The sequence below is a fragment of the Indicator indicator genome, chromosome 2 (assembly GCF_027791375.1).
Source record: "Indicator indicator isolate 239-I01 chromosome 2, UM_Iind_1.1, whole genome shotgun sequence".
In the NCBI taxonomy this organism is placed as follows: Eukaryota; Metazoa; Chordata; class Aves; order Piciformes; family Indicatoridae; genus Indicator; species Indicator indicator.
This window is the reverse complement of record NC_072011.1, coordinates 1,645,073-1,666,324: the sequence shown is the minus strand read 5'-3', so window position 1 is coordinate 1,666,324 and position 21,252 is coordinate 1,645,073. Positions and strand designations below refer to the sequence as shown.

The window sequence follows — 21,252 nt, the reverse complement described above, 5'->3', positions numbered from 1 at the left end:
ACAAAGCTCTGATGATTGGGAATGTCCCAGTGTTATTCTGTATTATTTGAGTTTATATTCAACACAGCCATTATTTAGTCTCTTGGGGTTTTCTACTACAGAAGGAAGAGATTTAGTTCAGAAATGCAGTTGCTGAATGCTCTCCAGTATCTGTCTGGGAGCTTCTCAGTCAAAGTTTCTGTGAATGCTATGATAGCAGCTCCCTTGGTGTGGTTCATGGGCCCCTGCTAAGGAGCTGTGCCCACCATACTCTCAATTAATAGCAGATGAAGAGAATTTCAGGGCTCAGACCTCCTTTATGGAAAGCACAAAGAAGCAAATATTTCCTTCTCAACAGCCAAGCATACACACCAAGCCATTTCAAGGCTTACACAACCGTTGGAGAGAATCAGGTAGGGAGAAAGAACCTAACTGCAAAGACCTTTCACACTTAAATAAAGAAAAAAAATATTAATATGTGACAGCTGACTCTAGATTCTTTTTGCTTAACCTCTTTGATGCCTTGTTTCCACAGTTGGCTGTGTGAAAAATGACCCTCCTGTAGCTTTATGGACACTATTTTTAGAAACTTCTTAATGAATTTTCTGTCCCACTCAGTCTCATGCAAGACGGTAAAACTGAGGGGGGAAAAAAAAAAACTAAACCCCAAACCCTACATAAATCCAGGAGAGTAAAGCTGTAATAATGCTAAGCAGAAAAATTACTGCACCAAGTGGTTTGTTACTATTTTCTTTTTTTTTTTTTTTTTAATAAATGGCAGCTGTCATTTCTGTCTTCAGGGTTATTATATTCTTTGAGCTAATTGGTTTTACTAATGCATGGATTTGAGTCATGGTTAATGTGAAAAGTGAATTTTTATGTCTGGAACTGCAAATGTAACAGTACATTATTTATTAATAGGGGAAAAGAAATCACCCTAGGGCTGGTGGTGCCTCTGCTAGAATTTTCCATGTGGGGAAATGTGGTACTTGGAAGAGAACTAAAAGTCAAAGCAGTTTAACTTTTATACTGTACATGAAACTAACTTTAACTTCCATATGAAAGGTATGCATGCAATTGTTTGTTTTTTTTTAACTAACATGGCTGTACTTAAACCCTGCTCCCAACTGATGATTTTTTTTTTGTCCTAACTAAAGACTAGATCTCTATTTTCTATGCAGAAGAGGATCAATGCTTTTAGCCCCCTCCCCCAAGTACATGGAATAGTTATATTCAGGAGTCTACAGTGTTGGATCAGTTATGTGGAACATAAATGAAATCACAATATCTTTCAACTCTGATGAGTGTGGCTCATTTTTTTTTTCTCAATGGGATTTCTTCCATATAAAGACCAGAAGCTCTGATGGCAAGAAGCCAGAAAAAAATTTCAGCTGGTAACACAATCTACAGGAGGAAAAAAAAAAAAAACCAAAAGAGAGAGAGAGCAAGGAATTTTTTTTTTCATTTTATTTTTGATGTGCAAATGACTGTGGATATAATGATTGTGCCTTTCTGTTTTGTATAAATACTTTGTGATTTCCCTTGTGCCCAGAACAATGTGATGCATATTTTATTCTGGAATTTGTAAAGTGAAATAACTGAAAGAACTTCTCACATTTTTCAGAACATTACAGCTTTATATAAATGTTTGTCCTTGTCCCTTCTCTATCCCTTGACCTCTCTTTATGTTTGTGGAGCTTCTGTGAGTTGTCTTCTTTCCTTCTTGTACGTGAAAACTTCTATACCATCTGTATTACTACGTCTTTTCCCCCCTCCCCTCCCTGAAAATCCAGAAATGCTCTTTATTTGAAAGTGGTTGTGCTAGATCCTGTTCATTCCACTATGACATAGTTGAAAACGAAGCAGTAGTTAAACTACCCATCACAAATTAGGTTTGGATAATCTGAATATCTGGAGATATTCAAGGTAAGACTTGATGAGGCCCTGGGCAACCTGATCTGGTTGGGGATGTCCCTGCTGACTGTGGTGAGGTTGGACTGGATGACCTTTGGGGGAATCCCTTCCAGCCTGGACCATTCCATGATTCCATGAATCTATGGTAATGCTCACTGCCATGTCAGGGCTTTAGTTTAGTTTAGTAGTGCTCTACAAAACCCTCTGGAATCAACCATCTCTAGAGAACCCAACCAGACAACGGCACAGCAGTCCAGGACATCACCAGCCTTGACATTTGCAAAGCCTTACTTATCAAAGGCAGCACACATGCATAAATTCATCCAGCTTTTGGGATGAGGAACGTCCACAAATAGGTCATAGTTGGCAGAGTGCCAGTGAATGAAGCTGGAGCTGTTTTGGAAGCTGACCAGTGACATGGGCCATAGAGAAGGATGGGGAAAGCAAGCTGTCACGCTTAGGCTGCGCTGTTCTGGCTGGAAGCTTGCCTGCTAAGGTTGTGTCCTTCTGGTTGGCATAGCAGGTTTGGAATGTAGAACCAGAGCAGAGGCTGATATCGTGCTGCTGGTGGACGGCTCATGGAGCATTGGCCGGCCCAATTTTAAGACTGTCAGGAACTTCATCGCTCGGATCGTTGAGGTGTTTGACATTGGCCCTGACAAAGTGCAGATTGGTAAGTCCTCACAGCTGGGGGTGGGAGGGAAATAAGGCATAATTGCTACAGAGCCTCAAAATAACTGAATAATGATGGCTTTTTCTTCTTCAGGTCTTGCACAGTACAGTGGAGATCCCAGGACAGAATGGAATCTCAATGCCTACCGAACCAAACAGGCTCTGTTGGAGGCTGTAGCCAACTTACCCTACAAAGGAGGCAATACTCTAACAGGTGTGTGGAAAGGGCCACAGGTTGTGCCCAGGGAAGGGTTAGATTTGGAATTAGGAAAAATTTCTTCACAGAAAGGTCTTCAAGCCTTGGAATGTGCTGTCCAAGGAAATGGTGGAGTCATTATCCCTGGAAGGATTTAAAAGAGATGTAGGTGTGGTGCTGAGGGACACGGTTCAGTGGTGGACTTGAAGGTGTTAGGCAACAGTTGGACCTGATGATGTTAAATGTCTCTTCAACCTGGTTGATTCTGTGATTCTGTCTAGTTGATTAGTTGGGGTTGGGTGATCAGTTGGACTTGATGATCTTGGAGGTCTCTTCCAACCTGGTTGATTCTGTGATTTTGTGATTCCATAAAATGATTCTGATTCTGTGTCACACTGCTTGAACTTTCCTTAAGCTCCAGTAAAAAATAAATCTAGTAGCTGACCCCAGTATTGTTCAGCAAGCTGAAATTGTTCATGATGAAAGAGCCTTAACAGTTCAGTTTAGTACATTGGGAGAACAGGCACAGCAGAGATGCACAAACTTGTTCTGGAGATATGTGCTGGAGGAGAGGTTAGTTAATGAAGAGCTTGAGCTGCTGTTGAACATATGATAAGCTTAGATGGTGGCCTGCAACTAAACTCTGAATGCAACTAGAAGGAAATAAATTGTGAAATGACATCAGAGTGAAGTCACTAGGATGGGTCCTGCAGCTGGGTTGGGGCAATCCCAAACACTGATATAAGCTGGGCAGGGACTGGCTGGAGAGCAGCTCTGAAGAAAAGGACTTGGAGGTGCTGGGGGAGGAGAAGCTCAACAGGAGCCACCCAGTATGCACTTGCAGCCCAGAGAGCCAAGCAGAGCTTGGACTGCAGCAAGAGAAGTGTGGCCAGCAGGGCCAGGGAGGAGATTCTCCCCCTCTAGCTCTGCTCTGCTCTACTGAGACCCTACCTGGAGTACTGTGTCCAGTTCTGGAGCCTCTATTACAGGAAAGATCTGGAGGTGCTGGAAGGTGTCCAGAGAAGGGCCATGAGGATGAGCAGAGGGCTGGAGCTGCTCTGCTATGGAGACAGATTGAGAGAGTTGGGGTTGTGCAGTCTGGAGAAGAAAAGGCTCTGAGGAGACCTTCTTGTGGCCTTCCAGTATCTGAAGGGGGCTCCAAGAAAGCTGGGGAGGGAACTTTTAGGGTGTAAGGTAGTGATAGGACTGGGGAGAATGGAGCAAAACTAGAAGTGGGTAGATTCAGATTGGATGTCAGGAAGAAGTTCTTCCCCATGAGGGTGGTGAGAGACTGGCACAGGTTGCCCAGGGAGGTGGTGGAAGCCTCATCCCTGGAGGTTTTTGCAGCCAGGCTGGATGTGGCTGTGAGCAACCTGCTGTAGTGTGAGGTGTCCCTGCCCATGGCAGGGGGGTTGGAACTGGATGATCCTTGAGGGCCCTTCCAACCCTGACAGTTCTATGATTCCATAATAGTCTCCTTTACCATGTCTGCTGTGTGGAAACAGCCTCTAGCGAAGGTTACCTTCTTTGTGTCATGCTAGGAATGGCCTTGGATTTCATCTTGAAAAACAGTTTCAGACAAGATGCTGGCTTAAGGCCCAGAGCTCGCAAAATCGGTGTCCTCATCACTGATGGCAAATCGCAGGATGATGTGGTCACCCCTTCAAGAAAGCTCAGGGATGAGGGCGTGGAGCTTTACGCAATTGGTAAGTCTGTGCCCAACCCCCTCCTGCCCATCTGCTAAACCCACAGAGAAGTTTCCACACACTGAAGTACTTAAAAGGGTGTTCAGAGAATGTGCTCAGGGGCTCAGGTCTGTGGCACTGTTTCCTGGCCATCGGTCCTAACCAGCTGCTCTTCTGCTGCTTCTCTGTAAGGTATCAAAAATGCAGACGAGAATGAGCTGAAGCAGATTGCAACGGATCCAGACGACATCCACTCCTACAATGTTGCAGATTTCTCCTTCCTGACTAACATTGTTGATGATGTAACCACAAACCTGTGTAACAGTGTGAAAGGTCCAGGTATGTCACATTCTCAGTCCAGTTCATTCTTTGCCCTCCCCCTCCATGTTCTGTGCTTGTGCTGCTAATTCCTTTTTATTCCATATTGGGAACACTGTGTAGCCCAGGGCTGTTTTTACAGCTGGTGATGTGAGGAAGTGGTGCAGACCACCTGGACTAGCCCACAGGGGTCCTTCCTTCCCTTTCAACAATGACTGTGTTGTACGTAACACAGCAGGACATGGTTGGATGTGACTTCTTTTACTCCCAGAGCCAGGACACACGCTGCTCGGTGTGTCACCTTGCTGCTCATTCTGGCATGTTCTTTGATGATACTCATCAAACAATTAACATTTCAGCAGCCCTACTCTTTTCAAGTGGTAATGCCTGACAGCCTGAAAGCAAAGCCAGGCATGGGAAAACAGTAGTGCTAGCTGGGGGTTGCTCAGGGAGGTGGTGGAAGCCTCATCCCTGGAGATTTTTGCAGCCAGGCTGGATGTGGCTCTGAGCAACCTGACACAGTGTGAAGTGTCCCTGTCCATGGCAGGGGGCTTGGAGCTGTATGATCCTTGAGGTCCCTCCCAATCCTTGACAATTCTATGATTCTATGGATCTCTAGTGAAGAACTGATGCTGAAGTTGGAATAGGAATGGAATGGGAGAGACAGGGAACTTGTTTGGTCTTGGGAGTGTGATGGTGAGCTGTCTCTTCACACAGTTATTTTAAGGGTCCCTGAGGAAAGAGAAACATAAACAAGTACTTAAAATGGGGGTTATTTTTTGTTTGTTTATTTTGTTTTTCTTTGTTTTGTTTTCTTGTGGTTTGGGCCTTTCTTTTTTCTCTGTTTACATTTTGTTTCCTTGGGGTTGGTGGGGTTTTTGTTTATTTTTGGTTTTCTTACCTAAGCAATTTTTTTAAAAAATATATAGATAATATTTTTATTCCTGATGATTATAAAATTAACAATGTTTTAATTTGCTTCTGCTTGTAGGTGATTTGCCATCTCCCTCTAACCTGGAGATTTCAGAAGTGACACCTCGTTCCTTCAGACTGAGATGGACTCCACCTCCTGAGAGTGTTGATAGATACAGAGTTGAATATTACCCTACCTCTGGAGGCAGCCCGCGACAGGTTAGCACTAGATATTCATCTCTGACATTGTCCCTGGGAACTTTGGACTTCCACATCACAGTGATGCCATTCTGAAGTTTGTGCTGGGTATGGCATAACAGTACATGGAAAAAAGGCTCCCAAGAGCGTAGATGATAGACAAAACTGCAAGAAGGAGGAGCACTCAGTTGACTTTCCTTGTTTTAAAACCAGGAGTCCAGAAGTAAAATGTATTTCTTAAAAACACCTCTGTGATATTTCTAGTAATTCCTTTCTGATGATATTCCACTGCCATGTATTGCTTTAAATAGGTCTGTAGTAGGAATGATCTGAGCATACTTATGGGAAGAAGAAAAAGGACAGGCTCACTGAAGGACTTGGATAGATTGGATCCATGGCCAACATCAACAGGAGGACCTTCAACAAGGCCAAGTGCCAGGTCCTGCCCTTGGGGCACAACAACCCCAAGCAAGGCTGCAGGCTTGGGGCAGTGTGGCTGGAAAGCTGCTGGCAGAAAGGGAGCTGGGGGTGCTGATGGCCAAGCAGCTGAAGAGGAGGCAGCAGTGTGCCCAGGTGGCCAAGAAAGCCAAAGGCATCCTGGCTGGGATCAGCAATGCTGTGTCCAGCAGGAGCAGGGAGGGGATTGTCCTCTGGGATTCAGCTCTGGGGAGGCCACACCTGGAGTGTTGTGTCCAGTTTGGGGCACCTGAATGCAAGAGAGATATGGAGGTGCTGGAGCCAGGGCAGAGGAGGGCAAGGAAGCTGGGAAGGGTCTGGAGAAGAAATGTGCTGGAGAGAGACTGAAGGAGCTGGGGCTGGTTAGTGTGAAAGAGAGGAGGCTGAGGGGAGACCTCCTGGCTGTCTGCAGCTCCCTGCAAGGAGGTTGTGGAGAGGTTGGTGCTGGTCTCTTCTGCCAGGTGATTAGTGCCAGAAGAAGAGGGAAGAGCCTCAAGCTGCCCCTGGGGAGGTTTAGAGTGGCCCTTAGGCAGCAGAGTGGTCAGGGCTTGGAATGTGCTGGGCAGGGAGGTGGTGGAGTGCCCAAGGCTGGCTGTGTTTGAAGGTGGTTTGGCTGTGGTGCTTGGGACTCTGATTTAAGGGTGAGCCTTGTAGAGTAGGGATAATGGTTGGGCTTGGTGCTCCTGAGGGTCTTTTCCAACCTGAATGTTTCTGTATTCTGTGATTCTGTATTTTGTGTGCATTTTTTTATGGATACAACAACCCTAAACTGGTAGGTGTTGCAGGGTATGAGGCAGTGCCTAGACTAACACTGTGTGATGGTACTTTGAGTCTGTGCCTAAGCACATCCTCCAGACTGTTTAATGCACAGCAGCAAAGTCATCTTGTGGTTATTCTCTAGACAGAGATCCAGTAACTGGCAACCCTTGATTTTAGGCAATCTGAATTACTCATCACTGTCCCCAGCCAGGCAGAGTAATAGGAGAATGAACTTAGGCACCTCTGGGTATCTAACTTCCCATCTCTGAACGTGGCTTTAAAAATCTTAACTCAGATTTGACACAGAGGGAATTTAATCTTCTTAAGTCATGACCTCAGGATTTGGCCTCAACAGGCTGGATGGGTGGGCAGAGGCCAATGGGATGAGATTTAACAAGGCTAAGTGCAGGGTTCTACACTTTGGCCACAACAGCCTCGTGCAGTGATACAGGCTGGGGACAGGGTGGCTGGAGAGCAGCCAGGCAGAGAGGGACCTGGGGGTGCTGGTTGATAGTAGGCTGAACATGAGCCAGCAGTGTGCCCAGGGTGCTAAGAAGGCCAATGGCATCCTGGCCTGCAGCAGGAAGAGTGTGGCCAGCAGGAGCAGGGAAGTCATTCTGCCCCTGTACTCAGCTCTGGTCAGGCCACACCTTGAGTGCTGTGTCCAGTTCTGGGCTCCTCAATTCAAGAGAGATGTTGAGGTACTGGAACATATCCTCTGCTACCCTCACACCAAAGAAGTTTCTCCTCCTGTTGAGCTGAAACCTTCTCTGTTCAAGTTTGTCTCCATTGTTCCTTGCCTTATTGCTGTGCACCACCCAAAAGAGCCTGGCCCCCTTCACTTGACCCCCAGCCCTCAGCTCTTGACAGACATTGATCAGATCCCCTCTCAGCCTTCTCTTCTCCACACTAAACAGCCCCAGGGATTATTTTTATTATTATTGTTATTATTATTTATAATAATAATTATTATTATTTTCTTAGAGTTAAGATTACAAATTGCATTTGTTGTATGGTGTTCAACGCTGCCTTCTCTTTTGTGTAGTTCTATGTCAGCAGGATGGAAACAACAACAGTTCTGAAGGACCTGATGCCTGAGACAGAGTATGTTGTGAATGTGTTTTCTGTGGTGGAAGATGAAAGCAGTGAACCTCTAATCGGCAGGGAAACCACTTGTAAGTTACAAATGAGACTTGAATGCAGATGGGGAACTGTCCAGTAGAACTCTGAATGCTATGTGCTTGCTTCTTCAAGGAAGCAAACAATTTTATTCAAACCATCCTTGAGGTCCCTTCCAGCCCTGGCAATTCTGTGATTCCACCCCAAACACCCACATGCAGTATTCTTAGTAATGCTACCTGTGATGTGAAAGCATAGAATCATCGAATCAGTCAGGGTTGGAAGGCACCACAAGGATCATCCAGTTCCAATCCCCCTGCCATGAGCAGGGTCACCCCACACTAGATCAGGCTGGCCAGAAACTCATCCAGCCTGGCCTTAAACACCTCCAGGGATGGAGCCTCAACCACCTCCCTGGACAACCCATTCCAGGCTCTCACCACTCTCATGGGGAAGAACTTCTTCCTCACGTCCAGTCTGAATCTCCCCACTTCCAGCTTTGTTCCATTCCCCCCAGTCCTATCACTACCTGATAGCCTAAAAAGTCCCTCCCCAGCTTTCTTGTAGCCCCCTTCAGATACTGGAAGGCCACAAGAATGTCACTTCTGAGCCTTCTTTTCTCTAGACTGAACAGCCCCAACTCTTTCAGTCTGTCCTCATAGGAGAGGTGCTCGAGCTCTCTGATCATCCTCATGGCCCTTCTCTGGACACCTTCCAGCATGTCCATATCCCTCTTGTAATAGGGGCTCCAGAACTGGACACAGTACTCCAGGTGTGGTCTCACCAAAGCAGAGTAGAGGGGGAGAATCTCCTCCCTTGACCTGCTGGCCACACTTCTCTTGCTGCAGCCCAGGCTCTGGTTGGCTTTCTGAGCTGCAAGTGCACACTGACAGCTCATGTTGAGCTTCTGAGTGAAAGGTGAAGTATATGAAGGAAACAAATCTATGCATATCTCTTTTACTTGGCAGTGCCAATCTCTTCAGTTAGAAACCTGAATGTTTATGACATTGGATCAACTTTCATGCGAGTGAGATGGGAACCTCTCAGCGGAGCTACTGGTTACTTGTTAACCTATGAAGCTGTAAATGCCACAGTCCCAACCAAGGAGAAAGAGGTAAGAGAATTTATCTTCACTTCCAAGCACTGCTTGAAAGATTCCAGTGCAGAGCCACGGAAATGATTAAGGGAGTGGAACATCTTCCTTATGAGGACAGACTGAGGGAGCTGGGGCTCTGTAGCTTGGAGAAGAGGAGACTAAGGGGTGACCCATTGATGTTGCTAAAGATGTGCAGGGGGAGTGCCCAGAGGCTGGAGCCAGGCTCTGCTGGGTGATGCCCAATGCCAGCACAAGGGGCAGTGGTGGAAGCTGAGCCATAGGAAGTTCCATGTGAACATAAGGAAAAAAGTTTTTTCCCTGTGAGGGTGACAGAAGTCTGGAAGAGGCTGCCCAGGGGGATTGTGGAGTCTCCCTCTTGGGAGATATTCCAAACTCATCTGGCTGTGTTCCTGTGTGACCTGTTCTAGGTGCCCCTGCTCTGGCAGGGGGGTTGGATTGGATGATAACTCGAGGCCCTTCCTGCCCCTAACATTCTGTGATTCTGTGATTCCAGGAATGGTGTGGCCAGCAGGAGCAGGGAAATCATTCTTCCCCTGTACTCAGCACTGATTAGGCCACACCTGGAGTACTATGTCCAGTTCTGTTCAGATGCTGTGTTCAGTTGATGTTGAGATGCTGGAATGTGTCCAGAGAAGGGCAAGAAGGCTGGGGAGGGGTCTGGAGCCCAGCCCTGTGAGGAGAGGCTGAGGGAGCTGGGGGTGTTTAGCCTGGAGAAGAGGAGGCTCAGGGGAGATCTTATTGCTGTCTACACTTGAAAGGAGGTTGTAGACAAGTGGGTGTCAGCCTCTTCTCCCAGGCACCCAGTGACAGGAGGACACAGTCTCAAGCTGCACCAGGGAAGGTTTAGGCTGGATGTGAGGAAGAAATTCTTCCCAGAAAGAGAGATTGGCTATTGGGATGTACTGCCTGGGGAGGTGGTGGAGTCACCCTCCCTGGAAGTACTTAAAAAGAACCTGGATGAGGCACTTAGTGCCATGGTTTAGTTGATTAGATGGTGTGGCTGATAAGTTGGACTTGATGATCTCAAAGGTCTTTTCCAACCTGATTCATTCTGTGATTCCTGTCCTCTACCAAAAGTAAATGAGAAGAATGGACAGGTTTTCTTATTCTATCATACTAGCCAGAAGAAACTTCTTGAAGTGCTGTGAGCTTGTTGGGGTATTGTATACAATGACATCAGCCAGGAAGCTGTAAATATACTGTGAATCTCACAAAAAAAATTCCCTGGAAATTAAATCACTGCTTGCTTTTCTCCCATTGCTTTTCCAGGTGTTTGTTTTTTTTTTTTTTTTTTGTGTGTGTGTTGGTTTTGGTTTTGTTTTGTGTTTTTTTTTCTAAACAGAGTGTGTTATTTTTCATGTGCAGATGCGTGTTGGGCCATCAATGAATGAGGTGCAGCTGGTAGATCTCATCCCCAACACTGAGTACACTCTGACAGCCTATGTACTCTTTGGTGACATCACCAGTGACCCACTCACCACCCAGGAAGTGACACGTAAGCTATCTTGATTTCTGCCTCCTTCTCGCTTTTAACTGCCATTTTATTTCATGCAACACTTTATGGGGAGAGCCTGAGGGAGCTGAGGGCTCTGTAGCTTGGGGAGAAGGAGACTAAGGGGTGACCAATGGCATCCTGGGGTGGATTAGAAGGGCTGTGATTAGTAGGTGCAGAGAGGTTCTCCTCCCCCTCTCCTCTGTCCTGCTGAGGCCATGTCCGGGATATTGTGTCCAGTTCTGGGCCCCTCAGCTCAAGAAGGACCTCAGGGAACTGCTTGAGAGAGTCCAGCACAGAGCCACAAAAAAAATGCTGAAGGGAGTGGAAGAGAGCCTGAGGTTGCTGAGGGCTCTGGAGCTTGGAGAGAAGGAGCCTGAGAGGTGAGCTCCTTGCTGGTGCTCAAGATGTGCAGGGGGAGTGCCCAGGGGCTGGAGCCAGGCTCTGCTGGGTGATGCCCAATGCCAGCACAAGGGGCAGTGGTGGAAGCTGAGCCGTAGGAAGTTCCATGCAAACAGGAGGAAGGTTTTTTTTTTAACCTGTGAGGGTGAAGCCTGTTGGAGGCTGCCCAGGGGGGTTGTGGAGTCTCCCTCTCTGGAGATATTCCAAGCCCACCTGGATGTGTTCCTGTGTGAGCTGCTGTAGGTGCCCCTGCTCTGGCAGTGGGGTTGGACTGGCTGAGCTTTGGAGCTCCCTTCCAGCCCCTAACATTCTGTGACTGTGATTTATATATACTGACTTTTGTTTAGAAGATTGCTTTTCCTGTGTTTCATGCATTTGCCAACACTCATGTGTTTTCAGAAGATCTTAAAAGGGAATTTCAATGAAAAGGGGCCAACTATTACAAGAGGGTAAAACAAAAGGTTTTTTTCCCCCCCTTGAGTAATGAAGAGAGCTGCCTTGACAATCTTAAAGTTTTCAAAAGCTCTCAGTTTTGCTTGCATGACCCTAGAAGCCCTGTTCCCAAACTCGTTTATTCTGATAGAAAATGCCAATGAACTATGCCAGAGCAAGAAAATAAAAAATCCGATATAAAAATGGTTTCCTTTTTAAAAATCCTTTTGTTAAATATCTCTTGTGAGCCATTTCCTACTGGCAGAGGCACATTTCTGGGCTAGCTGCTTGCAGTATAGTCAGTCTGATGTTCCTCCTAAATGCTAAAATCTTAACTGTGCAGGAAAAGTGACTCTTGTCACCAAAAGTTATGACCTTAAGCACTGACTTTTCTAAAATCATTGTGCTCATAACTTACAGAGGTGAAGCTACCACATTTTAGAGCTATTTTACTCATTTTATAGCCATTTTGCTCGTTGCTGGGACAAAACCTCTTAACTGTCTCACCTAATGGCCAAAGCAATGAACTTCCCAGAAAGTTATTGCCTCCATTTTCCATGAACTGCAGAAGAATGGAATTCCTTCTGTGAGATTCCTATGCCCCTGCTGTGAATTGTGTTTTCACTTACTACTGTCATTATTTTTACAGTACCTTTGCCTGGACCCAGAGGCTTAAAGATTCAGGATGTTACTCACAGCAGCATGACTGTCCTTTGGGATCCTGCCCCAGGGAAAGTTCGGAAGTACATCCTCAGATACAAAATAGCTGAGGAGGCTGATGTGAAGGAGGTAAATGAAAAGAACCTTTTGGAAACTACTAGAAGCTGACTATCATAGTTTGAGGAGCTACCTTACTAAACTAGTAACAAAAATGCTATTCTAAGCCACCATTGAGAATAAAGACCCTTAGGTCATGGTGATTGCAGTCAGGAAAGAGTACTGAGTTGCTTGGAAACTAAGTAAGCAAAAGAGAGATTTCTTTGTGTATTCCACTTTTCCACCTCCTTCAGAGAGGAAAAATTCCCAAACTGACTGGAAAGCAAATCCAGAGGAGGAACACAAAGATGATCAGAGGGCTGGAGAACCTCCCCTATGGGGACAGGCTGAGAGAGTTGAGGATGTTCAGCCTAGAGAAAAGAAGGCTCTAGGGAGACCTTATTCCTGTAGCTGAAGGGGAACTACAAGAAAGCTGGGAAGAGACTTTTTACAAGGACTTGTAGTGGTAGGAAGAGAAAGAATGGATTGAAGTTTGAGGAGGGCAGATTTAGACTGGAGATCAGGAAGAAATTCTTTCCAGTGAGGATGGTGATATACTGGAAGAGGTTGCCCAGGGAGGTGATTGAGGCTCCATCTCTGGAGATCTTGCAGGTGAGGCTGGAGAGGGCTGTGGGCAAGCTGCTCTAGTTGGGGATGTCCCTGCTGAGTGCAGAGCGATTGGACTGGATGAGCTGTGGAGGTCCCTTCCAACCCAGACCATTCTATGATACCTGAAACAAAGGAGGTTAGCAGATAGCATTCCATGTTCAAGTGTAAATTTTAGGGGCAAAGTTCAGTGTGCAATACTTTTCCTTTTTTTTTTTTTTTTTTTTTTTTTTAGTACAGGAATTTCTGCCATTTAATCAAATGCAGAGCCAGACATAGAGCAATTTGCCTTGTTTTTATTTTCAGGTGGAACTTGACAGGCTCAAAACCAGCACCACTCTCTCTGACCTTTCTTCCCAAACACTGTACAATGTAAAAGTTGTGGCTGTGTATGATGAAGGGGAATCTCTGCCAGCAAATGCAGAAGCTGTGACTCGTAAGTTTTCCTAATAACCCTTCTCGTAATATCTTCTTTTTTTTTGTTGTTCTTTATTTTGTTCTATTTATTTTATTTTATTTTATTTTATTTTATTTTATTTTATTTTATTTTATTTATTTTATTTTACATTTATTTATTTTATTATTTAATTTATTTTTATTTTAATCTAATCTTATTATTTATTTTATTTTATTTTTATTTTATTTTAGTAATTTTTATTATTTATTTTAGTTTATTTTATATTTTATTATTTTATTGTATTTATTTTAGTTTTTATTTAATTTATTTAATTTTATATTTATTTATTTTATTTCAATTTATTTTTTCCTGATATTTTATTATAGTTATATGTGTGGCAACATTTTACTAGGTTTAGATGGAACTGTAGTTTAATTTCTTTGAGAGAGATTTTCTTTGCATTTGTTGCTTTATCTACAAATGAATAATCCTTTGGGATTTTAGGTGAGTTCAGTGTCTTACTTATGTGAACACTGAGCCTACAGTCTGCAGACCAGCAAATGAAGCAAAATTATTTGTGTTTAGAGGTAGAAGGAGCAACGCAGGATGTTGTGCTTTAAAGCACAACATTGCTCTTTTACTGCTTGCAAAAGAGGCAAAAGAAAACCTGGTGTATTTAAAACTCTTTGTGAGTTTTTTTTTAATTGTTTTTTTTTTTTTTTTGCTTGCTTTTGTGCTAGCCCTTCTCCTGCAGCTGTGGTTGATGTATGAGTGTGGAAGGAAAGAGAAGTCTCTGCCAGAGAAATCCTTTGTAGTTTAATTCTCTGCTTTTACCTATTTACTCCTTGCTTTCCAGTAGCTATGATATCTTGCCCCCCTAACCTACAGTTAACCCCTGTGAATTCTTTCCAGATAAGTGGTTGAATTCAGTCATGACTTATTTGGCTTATATGAGGAATTTTAAGATCTGGGAGAACCTCCTGTAGGAGCTTGACCTCTGTGTATGGGAGTTCATAATCACTCCAACTCCCAACTATAAGACCTGGGGCTCCAGCTGTTGAGAGCAGGCATGTGAGTGGTGACCTCTACAGAATTCAGTAGAGCTATATCTGTTTTATCAGGTGATGACCTGTTGATGTGATCTCATGAAGGGTGATTTGCTGAGCTGGGTTACAACATTTTGTTGTAGTTAGAAGTGTGGCAACCAAGAGATGAACCTTCTACATAGCCTTCTAAATTCTTTGTCTAGCTAATTCCTTGGCTTAGCTGTTTTTTTTTCTAGTTACATTTTTTTTGTGTGTGTGTGGAATACTTTTGCTTTTTCTCATAATAGAGCCTGTACCAGCCCCAGTCAACCTCAGGATCACAGATATAACCACCAATAGCTTTAGAGGAACTTGGGACCATGGAGCTCCAGATGTCTCTCTCTATAGAATAACCTGGGGACCCTACGGAAGGCAGGAAAAACAGGAGGTAAGAAGAGATGGCCACCATAAGATTTTTGAGGGCAGCCTCTCAGAGGCTGTAGTTTTAAAATCAGAAATGTAACTAATAAATGGCCTGGAACTTAGTTTTAAAATCAGAAATGTAACTAATAAATGGCCTGGAACTTGCAAAACCTCCTGTTGTGGTCAGTGGAAATTAAGTGAGTTGTGGAATGCAGAGTCACAGCCACTTGTCATGATGCTACTGTGTAAAAAGTTCTATCTCATTTTCTGTTGGTTTGGGTTTTATTTATTCATTTATTAATTCTTTATTTTTGTCCCTTTTAAAAAAAATATTTATTTTTTATTTCTTTTCTATTTCTTCACAAGACTATCCTAAATGGGGATGAGAACAGTGTGGTCTTTGAAAATTTGAATCCAGATACCATGTATGACATCTCAGTTACTGCCATCTACCCTGATGAATCAGAAAGTGATGACCTCATTGGCAGTGAACGAACATGTGAGTAAACAAAGGCATTTTGCATATTTTTCAACCAGAAGCCATACACAGAAAAGGATTCTGAGACCTTTTCCTCCTGTTTTGTTTTTTTTTTTTTTTTCTAGTGCCCTTGGTACCTATCACCACACAAGGTAAGAATCTGAATTTCCAGGTATGGTGGTGTTAAAGAAAACTCAGAGCTATCTTCCTCTAAACTGCGAGGAATGTTTGTGTTAAAAAAGCTGAGAGAATTAAATAAATAAAATTATGTAGTTGGAAGAACACTGGACACTAGATTACTGCATGCAGTTCATGTTGTCTTGTGCTGAATGCATTCTGCTCTTGGTCAGCTGCTCTTGTAGCCCTGAAAGTGTGAATGAAGTCTGTCCATGCTTTTGGCTTCAATTAAGTGTTTATTCTTTTCTTTATTACCTTTTTTTTGCTTCAATTAAATATTTATTCTTTTCTTTATTATCTTTTTTTGCTTCAATTGTTTATTCTTTATTACCTTTTTTGTTTCAGTTGTTTATTCTTTTCTTTATTACATATTTTTTGCTTCAATTGAGTTTCTCAATTGCATTTTTTTGTTTCGATTAAGTGTTTATTCTTTATTACCTTTTTTTGCTTCAGTTGTTTCTTCTTTTCTTTGTTACATTTTTTGCTTCAATTAAGTGTTTCTTCTTTTCTTTATTACCTTTTTTGCTTCAATTGTTTCTTCTTTTCTTTATTACGTTTTTTGTTTCAATTGTTTATTCTTAATTACATTTTTTGCTTTAATTAAGTGTTTATTCTTTATTGTGTTTTTTGCTTCAATTAAGTGTTTATTCTTTATTGTGTTTTTGCTTCAATTAAGTGTTTATTCTTTTCTTTATTATGTATTTTTTGCTTCAATTAACTGCTTATTCTTTTATTACCTTTTTTGCTTCAATTAAGTGTTTATTCTTTTCTTAATTACATTTATTTGCTTCAATTAAATGTTTATTAATTAAGTTTTTGGTTCAATTGTTTATTCTCTTCTTTATGACTATTTTAGCTTCAATTGTTTATTCTTTTCTTATGTTTTTTGCTTCAATTAAATGTTTGTTCTTTTCTTTATTGTTTTTTGATTCAATTAAGTGTTTATTCTTTATTATCTTTTTTTTTTTTTTTGCTACAGTTAAGTGTTTATTCTTTATTACCTTTTCTGCTTCAATTAAGTGTTTCTTTTCTTTATCACGTTTTTGTTTTTTTTTTGCTTCAGTTAAGTGTTTCTTCTTTTCTTAATTACATTTTTTTTTGCTTCCGTTAAATGTTTCTTCTCTTAATTACGTTTCTCAGCCCCAAAGAGTGGCCCCCGAAACCTTCAGGTGTACAATGCAACTTCCCACAGTTTGACTGTGAAGTGGGATCCTGCCAGTGGTCGAGTGCAGCGATACAGAATCATTTACCAGCCCATCAATGGGGATGGCCCTGAACACTCGGTAAATGATGTTGAACTGCTGCAGTTATTCAGCCTTCAATGACAGTTCTGCTAAGTAGTCCATTAGAGTAATTTATTCTCAAAGCACAAAGGTGTAGCTGTTCATGGAGTCACACAGAATCGCAGAATGTTAGGGGCTGGAAGGGAGCTCCAAAGCTCATCCAGTCCAACCCTCCTGCCAGAGCAGGATCACAGAATCACAGTATATTAGAGGTTGGAAAGGACTTGAGAGATCCTTCAGTCCAACCCCCCTGCCAAAGCAGCATCACCCAGGGGAGTCCACACAGGAATGCATCCAGGTGGGGTTGGAAAGGCTCCAAAGAAAGAGACTCCACAACCTCTCTGGGCAGCCTGCTCCAGGGCTCTGTAACCCTCACACCAAAGAAGTTTCTCCTCCTGTTGAGCTGAAACCTTCTCAGTTCCACTTTGTCTCCATTGTTCCTTGGCTTCTTGCTGTGCAGCACCCAGCAGAGCTTGGTCCCCTCCACTTGACCCCCAGCCCTCAGCTCTTGAGAGACATTGATCAGATCCCCTCTCAGCCTTCTCTTCTCCACACTAAACAGCCCCAGGGCTCTCAGGCTCTCTTCCCAGGGGAGATGCTCAAGTCCCCTAATCACACTTGTGGCTCACCATTGGTCTCTCTCCAGCACCTGAGAGGCCCCAAATTGGACACAGGATTGCAGGTGTGGTCTCAGCAGGGCAGAGCATAGGGGGAGCAGAACCTCCCCAGCCCTGCTGGCCTCAATTTTCTTGCTGCACCCCAGGATCCCATTGGCTCTCTTGGCCACAAGGGCACATTGCTGTCCCATGCAGAACTTGCTGTCCACTAGGACTCCAAGCTCTTTCTCTGTGGAGCTGCTTTGCAGAAGAGCCGTCAGTGTGTGATCAGCCAACCTTCCCTCTACCACCAGCAGGAGCTGTTGGCTACCTGCAGCTTACGCAACAGAGCCTGGGAGTGCTAATTAGTCAGCCTGTTTAGCACAAATGCGTGCACTTCAAAATGCACTATCCTGCAGCAGGAGGCTCTTGTGGTTGCTGCCAAATGACTCAGAGGAGCGGCCTCAGAGGAAAACCACACTCATTTGAGCTTGTTCCTGTAACTGGAGATCACGCACGTTCAGAAGCATATCCAGGAATGTTTACTTTGGAGTCACTTGGATGCTCATGCATCAATTCTTGCTCTCTTCTGAGCAGCATGTGTTTGAGTTGAGGTAACTGAGCCATGGAGAAGGTCCTGGGAGTCCTGGTGGAGAGCAAGTTCTGCATGGGACAGCAATGTGCCCTTGTGGGCCAAGAGAGACAATGGGATCTTGGGGTGCATTCAGAGGAGTGTGTCCAGCAGATCCAGGGAGGTTCTCCTCCCCCTCTACTCTGCCCTGCTGAGACCTTACCTGGAATATTGCATCCAGTTTTGGCCTCCCCAGTTCAGGAGGGACAGGGATCTGCTGGAGAGAGTCCAAGGGAGGGCTCCAAGGATGCTGAAGGGACTGGAGTACTGCCTGATGAGGAAAGGCTGAAAGACCTGGGGCTGTTTAGTCTGGAGAGGAGAAGGCTGAGAAGGATCTGATCAATGTCTCTCAAGAGCTGAGGGGTGGGGGTCAGGAAGGAAGGGACAGGGACAGGGACAGCCTCTGCTCACTTGTGCCCTGGGATAGGACAAGGGGCAGTAGATGGAAACTGCAGCACAGGAAGCTCTACCTCAACATGAAATTAGAAATTTTGTGGACCTGGAGTTTAGGGACATGATCTAGTGTTGACCCCTCAGTGCTGTGTTGAGGGTAAGACTGAATGAGCCTTGAGGTCTCTTCCAGCCAGATGTTTTCTGTGATTCTGTGACTTGTTCTGTTTGGGTGAGAGAGAATGAATTGAAGCTTGAGGAGGGCAGGTTTAGACTGGTGATTAGAAATAAATTCTTTCCAGTGAGGGTGATGAGGCACTGGAAGAAGTTGCCCAGGCAGGTTGTGGATGCCCCCTCTGGAGGTGTTCAAGGCCACCTTGGATGAGCTCAGACTCTCAGTGACTGTGATAGAATCAGAGACAATTCAGAGAAACAGCTCTGTGCTGGCACAGACCTGGCAGTTACTGTGTAAGAGTGGTTTGATGCCAGCTTGGAGGTCTTTCAGAACAGTGGCTCTGTGTCACTGAACTGTCTAAACTTGCTCAGATGAGTGTGTGCTAATTATTCTTGTCCAATGTCTCCTGTCAGTGCCAGTCACAAGAGCACTGCAGCATAGGGTGCAGCTTTTTCCACCCCCCTGCAAATGCTTCCATTCTGCACCACAACAGCAGAGCATAAAAGGGGCAGCAGGAATGGGATTAAAAAAATAAAATAAGTCTTATGAAGAGTGGTTGAAGGAGCTGGAGCTGCTTAATTTGGAAAAGAGGAGGCTGAGGGGAGACCTCATTGCTCTCTACAACTACCTGCAAGGAGGTTGTGGAGAGGTTGGTGCTGGTCTCTTCTGCCAGGTGATTAGTGAGAGAAGAAGAGGGCAGAGCCTCAAGCTGCCCCTGGGGAGGTTTAGAGTGGCCCTTAGGCAGCAGAGTGGTCAGGGCTTGGAATGTGCTGGGCAGGGAGGTGGTGGAGTGCCCAAGGCTGGCTGTGTTTGAAGGTGGTTTGGCTGTGGTGCTTGGGGCTGTGGTTTAGGGGTGACCCTTGCAGAGTAGGGTTAATGGTTGGGCTTGGTGCTCTTGAGGGGCTTTCCCAACCTGAATGTTTCTGTGATTCTGTGATCACCATTTCCTTTTGTTTTCCTGCAGACTGTGGTTGGAGGGAGGCAGAACAGTGTGGTGATCCAGAAGCTGCAGCCTGACACTCCATATGCTATCACTGTGTCATCCATGTATGCAGATGGTGAAGGAGGACGAATGACAGGACGAGGCAGGACCAGTAAGTAACTTCTTGAGATCTTCTTATTCAGTAGAAAACAATTTCAATTAGCTGAGAAAAATTTTTCTTGCAGTGACATTGCACCCATCTGTATTTGTCATTTGTTCTGTGATGAATTTCAGGTATCTCAAGTTGAAAGGCTTGTTGTTCTGCTGGCTGTACAGAAACCCTGGGTGGTTATCTTAGACCCAGCTTATCTTAGATGCTCAGCTTTTAAGCCTGAGAGAAACACCAGTGCTGCTATGGAAGTTCTTCCACTAGCCCAGGATGCTCAAGGCCTCATCTAACTTGGCTTTGAACACCTCCAAGGAGTGGCTATTCATGATCACCCTGGGAAACCTGTTCCAGTGTCTCACCACACTTACTGTAAAGAATTTCTTAATGAAATTCAATAAGGGCATGGGTAGAGTCCAGCACCTGGGAAAGAACAACTCTAGGTATCAGTATAGGTTGGAGACTGACCTCTTGGAGAGCAGTGGATGAGAGGTTGCCCATGAGCCAGCAATGTGCTCTGGTGGCCAAGAAGGCCAATGGCAGCCTGGGGGGGATTAGAAGGGCTGTGGTTAGGAGGTCAAGAGAGGTTCTCCTCTCCCTATACTCTGCCCTACTGAGGCCACAGCTGGAATATTGTGTCCAGGTCTGGGCTCCTCAGATCAAGAAGGACCTCAGGGAACTGCTTGAGAGAGTCCAGCAGAGAGCCCCAAAGCTGCTGAAGGCAGTGGAAGATCTTCCTTAGGAGGAGAGGCTGAGGGAGCTGAGGGCTCTAGAGCTTGGAGAGGAGGAGTCTGAGAGGTGAGCTCCTTGCTGGTGCTAAAGATGTGCAGGGGGAGTGCCAAGAGGCTGGAGCCAGGCTCTGCTGGGTGATGCCCAATGCCAGCACAAGGGGCAGTGGTGGAAGCTGAGCCATAGGAAGTTCCATGCAAACAGGAGGAAAAGTTTTTTCCTTGTGAGGGTGACAGAAGACTGGAACAGGCTGCCCAGGGGGATTGTGGATTCTCCCTCTCTGGAGATATTCCAACCCCAGCTGGCTGTGTTCCTGTGTGAGCTGCTCTAGGTGCCCCTGCTCTGGCAGGTGGGTTGGACTGGCTGAGCTTTGGAGCTCCCTTCCAGCCTCTCACATTCTGTGATTCTGTGATTTAGCAAACACCTTTCTGCATCTGAGGGCGTGTGTCTCTCATATGTGTACTGCTGAGGTCACTGTTTTCCTGCCAGCACCTTCAGTTCAGAGGCTGAGCTTTACAATGTGCTCTTTGACTCCACCACTTCATGTTGCTAGCACTGTTTTGATCCTGCTGTGGATCATCAGCACTGAGTGATTTGCTACCAGGGGCATTTCAGGAAGAAACCCCAGGTAGACATTTAAAAATAATTAACTAACTATAAATGTATTAATGCGTTTATTAATTCATTTGGAAATGTATGAATACATTCATTAATTCACTTGGAAGTGTATTAATACATTCATTCATTCATTTGGAAGTGTATTAATACATTTATTAATTCATATGGAAATGTGTTAATACATTTATTAATTCACTTGGAAATGTGTTAATACATCCATTAATTCAGT

The 21,252-nt window shown here is 44.5% G+C and overlaps 1 protein-coding gene across 1 annotated transcript in view; it reads left to right on the top strand.

Moving 5' to 3' along the window:
• The window catches only part of COL12A1 (collagen type XII alpha 1 chain), a 147,594-nt gene that overhangs the window by 56,030 nt on the left and 70,312 nt on the right, over nt 1-21,252 (top strand). Inside the window, exons 17-31 of the mRNA XM_054399216.1 lie at nt 2,417-2,566; nt 2,660-2,779; nt 4,303-4,467; nt 4,639-4,785; nt 5,756-5,895; nt 8,135-8,264; nt 9,177-9,322; nt 10,691-10,820; nt 12,301-12,440; nt 13,320-13,449; nt 14,744-14,883; nt 15,225-15,357; nt 15,462-15,488; nt 16,654-16,796; nt 19,553-19,682. Coding sequence (XP_054255191.1) covers nt 2,417-2,566; nt 2,660-2,779; nt 4,303-4,467; nt 4,639-4,785; nt 5,756-5,895; nt 8,135-8,264; nt 9,177-9,322; nt 10,691-10,820; nt 12,301-12,440; nt 13,320-13,449; nt 14,744-14,883; nt 15,225-15,357; nt 15,462-15,488; nt 16,654-16,796; nt 19,553-19,682 — 1,971 coding nt within the window. The remainder of the gene's footprint in view (nt 1-2,416; nt 2,567-2,659; nt 2,780-4,302; nt 4,468-4,638; nt 4,786-5,755; nt 5,896-8,134; nt 8,265-9,176; nt 9,323-10,690; nt 10,821-12,300; nt 12,441-13,319; nt 13,450-14,743; nt 14,884-15,224; nt 15,358-15,461; nt 15,489-16,653; nt 16,797-19,552; nt 19,683-21,252) is intronic.